Below are 10,939 nucleotides of genomic sequence, written 5' to 3'. Positions count from 1 at the left end.
GGATCATGATTACTACTAAATTGTGTTAGTTCTTCACGAGCATTGTGTGGTACGCAGTGGCAGAGCCAGAAAATCAATCCACCAGGGTCATATTTTTTTAAGCAAAAAAAAAAAAAAATTAAAACCATAAAATTGTCATTACAACTACAACAGATGCACTCGACGTTTGTTCACTCATATATTGGAATCGTCTTATCACTGATTCGTTTGTGATAGTGTTAAATATCTGTTTTTCAATAAAACAAACAAGACAATCACTTAAAAATACATCACCAATACGATTACGCAAGGTTGTCTTCACAAAAGTCATTGCAGAGAAACATCGTTCGACGGTTGCAGTCGCAATAGGAAGAATCAGAGATAGCTTCAGAAGACGATATACCAAAGGATGTGAAAGATGTTTTCTTGTCTCCACCATCACACGTGCAAGATCACTAAGACTTTTTAAATCTGTAAACCTTTCATCTCTTTGCACATTATCAAGATATATCTCAAGTTGCAGATCAAGAGATTTACGCTCCATAAAGCTAAAATCTTCTGGATAAAACTCAGCCAATCTCATGAGCAATGACTTATCAAACTGCCGAAAAGAATCTATTGGACTCAAGGATGATATGCAAACAAGTAGTTCAGAATTTACCTCATCAAAACGATCATTAAACTCTTGAAGTTGCATATCTAAGACATTGTAGAAACAGTCCACCTTATAGTGATGCAAGTTGGTTATGCCGGTCTTTTTCTTTGGTCTTCTTGAGTCAACAAAATCTTCCTCCATTATGACCAGCCCAATGTCATTTTGCTCACAAAATGAACTAATTTTAGCCATAAAAGCATCCCATCCATCACCTCTAAGCTTTTGCAACTGACTTTTAGTTGATTCCACCAATGAAATAGCATTCAAGATATCTTGGTCTTTTCTTTGTAAAGCCTTTGATAAACTATCAGTGAGACACATAACAAACAGCATCAAGTGTAGATAGAAAACAAAATCAAAAGTGTGAAAATACTTGAGAATACCATATGCCTGTTGTCTTTTGGTGGAGTCTGTGCCTTCATCCTGAATATACTCAAGAACTTTAACTACAAAAGAAAACAACTCAACAAGTCGCAGTAAAGTCTTATAATGTGAACCCCAACGAGTATTTCCAGGCCTTTGAAGAGAAATTTCTTGATTCAACCCAGTTCCAGTCTTAATTTCACCATTGTTAATCCCTTCTTCCACTATTTTTCTGTAGTTTTCCCTGATCATATCTTTTCTCTTGCAAGAAGCTCCAACCACATTCAACAAAACAGAAATCATGTCAAAAAATTCTCCAACTTCAAAATGCTTTTTTGCTACTGCCATGACAACTAGTTGTAGTTGATTAGCAAAACAATGAACATAATAAGCTGAGCTGCTTTCTTTCAAAACCAATGATCTTAGTCCATTGAATTCTCCTTTCATATTACTAGCTCCATCATATCCGTGTCCTCTCACCTTTTTCATACTCAATCCATACTTCACAAACAAAGAATCAATAGCACACTTCAAAGATAAAGAAGATGTCTCCTTCACATGAATAACACCAACAAATCTTTCTTTGACTATCACATACTTATCAACAAAGCGAAAAACCATTGCCATTTGCTCCTTGTCTGATACATCAGCAGATTCATCTACCAGCAAACCAAAGACATCATTATCAATTTCTTCAATAATAGATTTAGTTACCTCTTCTGCAAAGCAATGCACAATGTCCTTTTGAATTGGAGGAGATGTCATCTGATTGTTTTTAGGAGCATTATTCAAGAAAACTTTTTTTACAACCTCATTCTGACCAGCGGTATACTTCAGAAGCTCTAAGAAATTACCTCTATTGGTTGACTCATCTGACTCATCATGACCACGAAATGGTAATCCTTGATGTAACAAATGTCTAGAAACATCAATGGAAGCATTCAGTCGAATTCTGTAATCATTCTTCACAACATCGCTTTGTTTATGAAGAGCATGTTTGATAGACTAACCTTGCCTCATCAAATACTCACATTTTCTTTTGGCATTGTTGTGAAAACTGTTCACATCAGATCCCGCATGTTGATTCAACCCCTGCAACCCCTTATTCCAACCACAAAAACCAGTTGATACAAAGCAATCACTCCCACCTTGATTTTGAGCTTGATCTCTGAATAAGTAACAACACAAGCAAAAAGCTTTATCTTCCTCCACACTATATTCCAACCAATCACCATACATATCAAACCACTTTAGATCAAAACGTCGAAGCACCCCTCCACTTGCTGTTTGTTTAAAACGGTGACCACGAGGTTGACAAGGTCCTCTATTCAAATATTTGCGCCGTACTTCATCTCTTTGATTGGGATGATAGCTTATAATTCTTTTCCTCTTCGCTGGATCCCATGGCAAATCATCCAAATCAATATCAGATGGTGGAGTTTTTCTTTTCACGACGAAGCGATCCATTATGTTTATTGTTTCCTACACACAAAAGTCAAAATCATATAAGAGTGAGTAACGATTAACACAAACAGAGCTATCAAAATCATATAAAGAGTGACAATTAACACCAACAGATAGGTAAATTTACTAAAGTAGAAACTAAAACAAAGCAAAATCACAATTTTTTAGAAGATTAACACAAATAGAGCTTAGGAAATTTATTTTTAATATTAGACAGTATTAAACTTAGTTAAGGAAATTTATTATACAAAAAAATTATATTCAAGTACCTGGAAATCTAATCTTAGAACTCTTAAGTTTTGGAACAAAGAAGAAGAAAGCTCATATCACACTATCTGAAATTTGAAAAAGAACAAAGAAGAAGAAGCTGAACAGTTTTTCGTTTTTATGCCCACGTAGGTAGACAAAAAAAAACAGAATATTAGATGGGCTCTTAAACAATCAGTTTGTATATTTACTAAAATTAGTTGGGCTCAATATTTCATACCGAAAGCCTTAAACTTAAAGCCTTTTGTGTTTTAATATTTCACGTGGGTCAATTATAATATTGCACAAAATTTCACTGGGTCAATTGTATTATTGCATAAGGGTCAATTTTTTTTTTTCATAAAAATTCCACTAATTTTTAGAATTTCATCAGGGTCAATTGAACCTGGTAATGCTTCACTGGCTCCGCCACTGGTGGTACGTAACGTAACAAATGGTATAGTATTGTAGTTTTTCTTATGTTCTACCTTAATTGGATTATAATAGGGAAAAATGTCATAAAAAACCTGAATTTTATAGAAAAGGTGAAAAAAGCATCAACTTTAAATGTGTTGAAATAAATCTCCAATTTTGATTGACTTTTTAGTTTAATCATAAACTTTCGTTGACTTTGCCAAATAAGGCACGTCCTTAAATCATCTAACGGAATAAGTTAACAGGATTAAATTTCTATCAAAAGATTCTGTTAAATTACAAAACGACGTCGTTTTTAATTTTTGTAAAAATTAAAAAGAGAGGATTCGAACCACTAACCTCTAAGCAGAAATGAAGGTGTTATAACCAACAGAGCTTAACTGTTTAATTGACATTGGTGAACAAAGACATATACTTATCCATCGTATGTTGCCTAGAGTCTTTTTCATCAACTTGGTTACATTCACCAAGCTGGGCAAGTCTTCATCTTCAAATTGGTCGTATTCACTATTCACCAAACTGACTCAACTCCCTTGATTAGTTTCTTAATCTTCCAAATCTCAATGTTCATATTCGATTCTTCTGCCATTTTTTTGTTTCTCTCGAGGTCGGAGATGTGTACTTTGACTACACAAAAATACAAAATCAAAGCAAATTTGAAAAAAATGTGTACTTTGAAGAACGTCAATTTCATATCCAAATCGAATTAGGGTTTCAACTGAAGTAAAAATCGAAGCTTTTAACAAAGTCGAATACGGCGAACAGAGTGAATTAATTATGCAAAGAGATTGAAACCGCAGCAATATTGAGTGCTCCTTTCAGCGTATCAATGGAGATTACGGTGACTTCCCTGAGAAGAAGACTCATGCAACACACAATAGAAATAATAAAAGCATTTGTTAATTAAAGTCAACAAAACAATTTAGCTCAGCTGGTTCGTTAGTTTATTTTCTTCCTAGAGGTATGCGGTTTGATTTCCATTTATGTAACTTTTTAAAAAAATTCAAAACGACCTCGTTTTATGATTTAACAGAATCTCTTCATAGAAATTTAATCTCGTTAACTTTTTCGATTGATGATTTAACGACGTGCCTTATTTGACAAAATCCACTAAAGTTTATGATTAAACTAAAAAGACAATCAAAATTGAAGATTTATATCAACACATCCAGAGTTCATGCTTTTTTCCACCACTTTTGCAAAGTTTAGACTTTTTATAACATTTTTCCCGATTATAATATAATAAGTCCTTTACTTACTTGCTTAACAAAGAACCAAATAATTATCGAATATATTGCCGTACTGGTGTCTGATTTGGGATCTCACCGGAATACTGGTGGACCTCCGGTGGCCGCCGTGGAAGAAAATTATTCCCGGCGCAAAAATATGCTGAGTAAAAAACTTAGATCAACCCAATTGAAAGCTATTCAAATATGGGCCTGATCCAAAAAAGCCCATTTTGTTACCACGTGATTGGCACGTGTAAACCAACCACGGAAGTAGCAGAGAAACTAGTGGTGGCATCGGCAAGTAAAGAAGCCCCTCTTCTTCTCTTTTATGTTTTTCTTTGGGAATTTTCCCGGGAACACATCGGAAAAAAGCTTAATCACCGGAAAATGTTTCTATCTCATCCTCCTCAAGTAATACAACCGACTTACTACAATACAGCTAACTTCTTACCTCGCTGTCCTCTGAAGCCACCGTTGTGCTCCGTTGCTTTAAACAATCCTTCGACTTCCTCCGGCACCGGAGCTAAAATCTCTAATAATCAGCTAATTCAATCGTTATGCAAAGATGGTAAGCTTAAACAAGCGCTTCGCGTCTTGTCTCAGGAATCAAGCCCGAGTCAGCAGACTTACGAGCTTCTGATTCTCTGCTGCGGTCATCGGAGCTCTCTTTCTGATGGTCTACGCGTTCACCGACATATTCTGGACAATGGGTCTGATCAAGATCCTTTTTTGGCTACGAAGCTAATTGGTATGTATTCGGATTTGGGTTCTGTGGATTATGCACGGAAGGTGTTCGATAAAACGCGTAAAAGAACTATATATGTCTGGAACGCTTTGTTTCGGGCGCTTACGTTAGCGGGTCATGGAGAAGAAGTGTTGGGTTTGTATTGGAAGATGAATAGGATTGGAGTTGAGTCAGATAGGTTCACATACACTTATGTCCTCAAGGCTTGTGTTGCATCGGAATGCACGGCGAATTGTCTGACGAAAGGGAAAGAGATTCACGCGCATCTCACCCGACGCGGTTACAATTCGCATGTTTATATCATGACTACGTTGGTGGACATGTACGCTCGATTTGGCTGTGTGGATTATGCTAGCTATGTGTTTTGTGAAATGCCTGTCAAAAACGTTGTTTCTTGGAGCGCAATGATTGCCTGCTATGCAAAGAACGGGAAAGCTTTTGAAGCTCTGAGGACTTTCCGTGAAATGATGACAGAGACCAAAGATTCATCTCCTAATTCTGTGACTATGGTGAGTGTGCTTCAAGCTTGTGCTTCGCTTGCGGCTTTAGAGCAAGGGAGATTGGTTCATGGGTATATACTCAGAAGGGGGCTTGACTCCATATTGCCGGTGATCAGTGCTCTTGTGACGATGTATGGTAGATGTGGTAAGCTCGAAGTGGGACAAAGAGTATTTGATCGAATGCATGACCGGGATGTTGTATCTTGGAATTCCTTGATATCGAGCTATGGTGTTCATGGGTATGGAAGGAAAGCGATTCAGATATTTGAAGAGATGCTCGCCAATGGGGCTATCCCAACTCCCGTAACATTTGTTAGCGTTTTGGGAGCTTGCAGTCACGAGGGTCTTGTTGAAGAAGGAAAAAGACTGTTTGAATCAATGTGGAGAGACCATGGGATAAAACCACAAGTCGAGCATTATGCTTGTATGGTTGATCTGTTAGGTCGGGCGAATAGGTTAGACGAGGCAGCAAAGATGGTTCAAGACATGAGGACTGAACCGGGGCCTAAGGTTTGGGGTTCCCTTCTCGGGTCTTGTAGAATTCACGGAAATGTTGAGCTTGCAGAGCGGGCAAGTAGAAGGCTCTTTGCACTGGAACCAAAAAATGCAGGAAATTATGTGTTGTTGGCAGACATTTACGCGGAAGCTCAGATGTGGGATGAGGTTAAGAGAGTGAAGAAGCTCTTAGAACACCGGGGACTCCAGAAGCTGCCTGGTCGGTGCTATATGGAAGTGAGGAAGAAAATGTACTCGTTTTTCTCGGTGGATGAGTTTAACCCTCTTATGGAACAGATTCATGCTTTCTTGGTTAAGTTAGCCGAAGATATGAAGGAGAAAGGGTACATACCGCAGACGAAAGGAGTTCTGTATGAGCTTGAGACGGAAGAGAAAGAGAGGATAGTGTTAGGACACAGTGAGAAACTGGCGTTGGCGTTTGGACTGATAAATACATCAAAAGGAGAGCCCATCAGAATCACGAAGAACTTGCGTTTGTGCGAGGACTGTCACTTGTTTACAAAGTTCATCTCAAAGTTTATGGAGAAGGAGATTCTAGTTAGAGATGTGAACCGGTTTCATAGGTTCAAGAATGGAGTGTGTTCTTGTGGAGATTACTGGTAATACTTGTGGGACTTATACGATTGCTTGTGTATAATAAGCAAGGGAGAGATCTTGACCAGAGTTCTTGGACTTAGTCAGGCCAAAGAAATAACGAACAGGTTAGGCTTAGCAAATTCCTGTGATATATGTCAACAAATCGGTTGGGATCATTGTTACAATCATATTGTTTCTCAATAAACAGAAAAAGTGTGTTCATTTCACTCTGCCTTTGGTTCGAAATCCAAACATGCGTTTACTATGTAAGCTTCTGCTTCCTGTATAGTAAGTAGGCTGAAGTCGCTCGCTGCTTCATCCTGATTAAGCTACTGATTAAGCTACAGGTACAGGTTTAGTGAATCGTGTTGTTTGAACCAGGTAGTAAGATTCAGATGGCTTACACGCGAAAAGGCCCAAAATTGAAAACAAACGCAAAAGAAAAGGAAAATTGTAAAAAAAAAAATAGAAATTGACCCAAATTGACCAAACGGTTCACGCTATATAGGATCAAAGCATGCATTATAAACAAAAAATACACACAAAGTATTCATTGTCTAAGAACACAAACACAATAGAGAGAGATTAAAGATGCCAGAAGCTGCGATCTTATTATTGGCGTTTTCTGCAAGTTTCTGGGTTTTGGTAAGCTATTCTAGAGGCGGCAATCATAATGTTTCAGAGAAATTTCATACCAGACCAAGCGGCATAGGAACTGGTTCGGTTTGCGTCATAATCTTAGCCCTAATGGCTGTGATGCTCATAAACAACAACGCTCAACAAATTCACCATGGCATCAACGAACAAACTGATGGGATTTGGATTCTTTTAATCATCATATTCTGTCTCTTCATGCTTTATCTCAAAGGCGTTTTTTGATTTCTCTGTTTTTTTTTTGTATTCTACGAATGTGATTTAATTTGCTTCATATTGTATTTTTTTTTTCCTTTTTCTTGAATTCTATAAGTCAGAATTGACTCGATGTGAATCAAATTAATAAATTTTGTTATCATAAGGGATTCAAAGAGAGAAGAGAACAATAATGGATTTATATATAGTTATCATATGATTACAGAGATTTAACTTGAAACACAAGGGAAAAAAAAAAGGAAACTGTACGGAACTCCAAAACGGCATCTTTTATGGCGTTTTCAGTCATCGTCCATGTAGATGGTCTCTTGCTTAAACAGTCCTCCAAACACTTTCCTCACCTCTTTCTCCGGCTTCGTCGGCCGCTCTTCCTTCGGTTTGGATGCAAACGGAGATGTTGCAGCGGGTTTAGCGTTACTCTGTTTCACCACTGCTTTCTTGGGTGGCAAGTTTCGAGCTTTCGCCTGTCCTCTGACCGTAGCAACCTGTACTTTAGACGTCTCTGAAGCGTTCTGAACCGCGGTAGCAAACTGAGAACCAAGATTATTCCAGGAGAGACCTGAGCCGATATCTTTCGCCTTGTTAAATAGACCGTCCACTGTGATTCCCACGGCTTCTGCTTTCTGTTGCGCATCCTCAGCTAAGCTAGCAGCTTCTGCTTCTTTCTCAGATAGCTTTTGCATTTGTTTCTCAAACTCTTTCGCTGCTTCCGCTGCCTCTCGGGCTTTCTCAGCTGCGACTTTAACTTCTTCCTCGGCTCTTGCCCTTGCGATCGCGTCTGCGAACACTTTTCTCCTCCCATCTTCCGGGATTACACTATCACATATTCATAGACTATTTCATTAAATGAAATTGACACAAAACAATAAGCCAAACTATAAACTCGAGGACTCATTACAACAATGTCTGTTGAATCAATCAACAAGAGGACTCATTTACCTAAAAAGCTCATCTATTGGCCTCGAGGCTGCTGATGGATCTGTAGAAACTTCCACCACCTGAAAAAAGGACACACTGATAAGATGCAGGGACTGAATTGTAAAAGAGATAGTCACACGTGTGAGGAGAGCTGAATCTATTTGGGATCATGTGCAACAAAGTTCACACGTGAGAGATGAGGAAAGTTGCCTAGGAGGCTAAGAAGAACCTAGAAGATGATTAAGCTATATAAATAAAGAGGGGAAGCATCACAAGGGGATATGATGAATGTTGTGAGGGGTTAGCCGACATGAGGCTGCTTGGGAAGAGAGGAACCCGAGGGATGTGAGCGAGGGTTGCCGATCTTATCTTTCACTTTGTTCTTCGTTTCTATCTTGTAATCTGAGAGTTATTGAACCTTTTGAGTTTGCATTTACATGTTAATGGAGGTTTAATGGAGTTTCCCTAAGGTTAAGCTTTTGTTCATGGAGTTTACTAGTTAGAAGCTTAACACACACACAAAACTAATGCCATCAAGATTTTGAGCGAATAAACGGAAAAGGTTATATCAACGGCTACAATATAGTGTCTGCATCTGTATGAACAATTACAAACTTGACGAGTAAGTTACTTGTGCTGTATGTACCTTATTTTCTGCCACGGCCGTGTTAGCAAAAATGTCTGCAACCAAAGACGCAATCTTCAACTTGGGGACCTGGTCGCAAACAGAACACCAAACAAGTTAATAACCACATTAATCGAAACCAAGCTATAACCAAATGATTTCATTTCAATGTGATGTAATACTAATAATCCCTTTTTTTATGGCATACATTACATTACTTTGTAGGCCTCGGACGAAGTACTCCCACTGCCGCTGTTACTCCCTTCAGCTGAAACGACGACGTTGTAAGATTTCTCCTGGGAGAAATCCTCAGTCAAGCTCGTCTTTATGAGTGTGTACGCCACATCGGTTTGAGCTACTTTGTCAATGAGGTCAGAGATAGTCAATGGCTGAGATTTTGCGAAAAGGTTGCCGAAAAACGAAGTAATCCCGTCTAGAACGTTGTACGTGGATCCGCTGATGCTCCCGTCGTACACGATTGCTACATGGTTTACGCCAGCAAGCTCAGCCGCTTGTACCACGAGCAACGCGTCTGAGGTCGAGACTTGGTCTTCAGGACCGTTCTCTGTTGCCCCTACAGTAACCACAACTTTGGTCGCGTTTCCAATCGCTTTTGCGATTGATTCAGCGTCTTGAAAAGGGGATTGAACTGCGTTTAGCCTCTTGACTTCGTCCTTTGATAAAATCTGTTGAAAAGTTGATCCGTCAAACAATGAATCAAAACGATAAACGCCACCCGAGTTGCATGCCAAGTCAGCAAAATCAAAAACCAAACCGTGCTTTTTATATCGCTAATTAAATCATCGCTGTCTTAAAATCTGAAGTGCGATTGCGACCAAAAATCAAGATCATCATTAAAACGTTTAGATTATAGGAATCGTGGGACTTAAAAAAAAAAAACAAGCGGACCTTGTAAGTAGCCGCAACACGAGCAAGGTCTTGGGCGGCTCCAAGGTCAGGAACACCGGCTCGAACGCTAAATCCTCGTTGTAAGAGCGTTTGAGCTATGCGTATACCAGCTTGTCCCGTTGCACCGGCCACGAAAACCGTACCAGGATCTTTCTTTCTGTTATTACCAAACACTAAAGCGGTCGAAGGGTTTGTCACCACCGGCATGAGTGACTTCATGTCCGGTAGCTTACCGAAATTGAACCGGAATGGTTTCGAATCTGACGATTTCTCCGTTTGTTTCGCCTCCGAGTCATCATCGCCCTTCGTTTTCCCGAATTGAAACGCCGTTTGCTTAGCCCACACGGTTAACCTCGGTTTTCTCCGGTTAAACCTGACACCCTGCGGTGGTGCGGTGGTTAACAGGAATGAAGTTGAACTGGAAGCCATTAGAGGAGACCAACCGTTTTCTTGTACATCAAGTAAACAGTGTGGGTGCCATTCGTTGAAGATGAGACTAACCGTTTTCTGGAAGCCATTAGAGGAGACTTTCGTTGTTTGTGTTGTTTTCTACAGATGATGTTTTTGTTATCCGAAATGGATTCGTAGCCAATAGGATAATGCCGCGTTATCAACATATCTTTGATGTGGCTAGTACTGAATTTTTCGCCACAGAATCTTGATAGTGCGGGGCCTAGACATAATATGACATTCAACTTTGCCACAACATTTTCACGTAATTTCACATTTCATCCCAAAGTTTTTGATTAATCTAGCGAGGCCCATATATATCTATCTTAACATTCTAACATTTTTAAGTACATTTTTACGTACTGTTCGTTTTGAAGTATATATATATATCTTAACATTTTTGAAGTACATTTTTATGTCATCTTTTTTTATTTTTGTATCCAAACAAGTATCAACTAA

The 10,939-nt window shown here is 38.9% G+C and overlaps 2 protein-coding genes and 1 pseudogene across 5 annotated transcripts; 1 reads left to right on the top strand and 2 right to left on the bottom strand.

The window, feature by feature from the left end:
• Positions 1-118: 118 nt before the first annotated feature.
• Positions 119-2,464, bottom strand: LOC104698923 (uncharacterized). The gene is made up of 4 exons (XM_087456133.1): positions 2,008-2,464; positions 1,399-1,899; positions 269-1,338; positions 119-226 (listed from the first exon to the last, which is right to left on the bottom strand). The coding sequence occupies exons 1-4, from the start codon at positions 2,462-2,464 to the stop codon at positions 119-121; spliced, it is 2,136 nt and encodes a 711-aa protein (XP_087312259.1).
• A 1,999-nt stretch (positions 2,465-4,463) lies between these two features.
• Positions 4,464-6,935, top strand: LOC104790901 (pentatricopeptide repeat-containing protein CRR2, chloroplastic pseudogene; annotated as a pseudogene). The gene has a single exon (XR_015559051.1). The product of XR_015559051.1 is annotated as a pentatricopeptide repeat-containing protein CRR2, chloroplastic pseudogene (transcript).
• A 798-nt stretch (positions 6,936-7,733) lies between these two features.
• Positions 7,734-10,682, bottom strand: LOC104790900 (protein PLASTID TRANSCRIPTIONALLY ACTIVE 16, chloroplastic). 3 transcript variants are annotated; one of them, XR_015559050.1, is made up of 5 exons: positions 10,031-10,682; positions 9,330-9,807; positions 9,143-9,211; positions 8,518-8,576; positions 7,734-8,394 (listed from the first exon to the last, which is right to left on the bottom strand). XR_015559050.1 is itself a non-coding variant. In XM_010516700.3 (5 exons), the coding sequence occupies exons 1-5, from the start codon at positions 10,457-10,459 to the stop codon at positions 7,860-7,862; spliced, it is 1,560 nt and encodes a 519-aa protein (XP_010515002.2). In that variant the 5' UTR covers positions 10,460-10,645; the 3' UTR covers positions 7,734-7,859. The 3 variants fall into 3 exon arrangements, 1 of the variants encoding a protein (XP_010515002.2); XR_015559049.1 differs by having other exon boundaries at positions 9,335-9,807; XM_010516700.3 differs by having other exon boundaries at positions 9,340-9,807; positions 10,031-10,645.
• Positions 10,683-10,939: the final 257 nt, after the last annotated feature.

The sequence above is a fragment of the Camelina sativa genome, chromosome 6 (assembly GCF_030686135.1).
Source record: "Camelina sativa cultivar CO46 ecotype springtype chromosome 6, ASM3068613v1".
In the NCBI taxonomy this organism is placed as follows: domain Eukaryota; kingdom Viridiplantae; phylum Streptophyta; class Magnoliopsida; order Brassicales; family Brassicaceae; genus Camelina; species Camelina sativa.
This window is presented reverse-complemented; position numbering and strand designations above follow the sequence as displayed.

What these genes read in the sequence shown, in the direction of transcription:
- LOC104698923 (XM_087456133.1), bottom strand. Translation starts at nt 2,464, where the DNA reads ATGGATCGCTTCGTCGTGAAAAGAAAAACTCCACCATCTGATATTGAT. An exon ending in TGAGTATTTGATGAGGCAAG is followed by an intron (nt 1,900 to 2,007) that starts GTTAGTCTATCA and finishes TGTTACATCAAG; the next exon opens with GATTACCATTTCGTGGTCAT. An exon ending in TGCGTAATCGTATTGGTGAT is followed by an intron (nt 227 to 268) that starts GTATTTTTAAGT and finishes ATTGAAAAACAG; the next exon opens with ATATTTAACACTATCACAAA.
- LOC104790900 (XM_010516700.3), bottom strand. Translation starts at nt 10,459, where the DNA reads ATGGCTTCCAGTTCAACTTCATTCCTGTTAACCACCGCACCACCGCAG. An exon ending in GTGTTGCGGCTACTTACAAG is followed by an intron (nt 9,808 to 10,030) that starts GTCCGCTTGTTT and finishes ACTTTTCAACAG; the next exon opens with ATTTTATCAAAGGACGAAGT. An exon ending in CTTCGTCCGAGGCCTACAAA is followed by an intron (nt 9,212 to 9,339) that starts GTAATGTAATGT and finishes GTTTGCGACCAG; the next exon opens with GTCCCCAAGTTGAAGATTGC.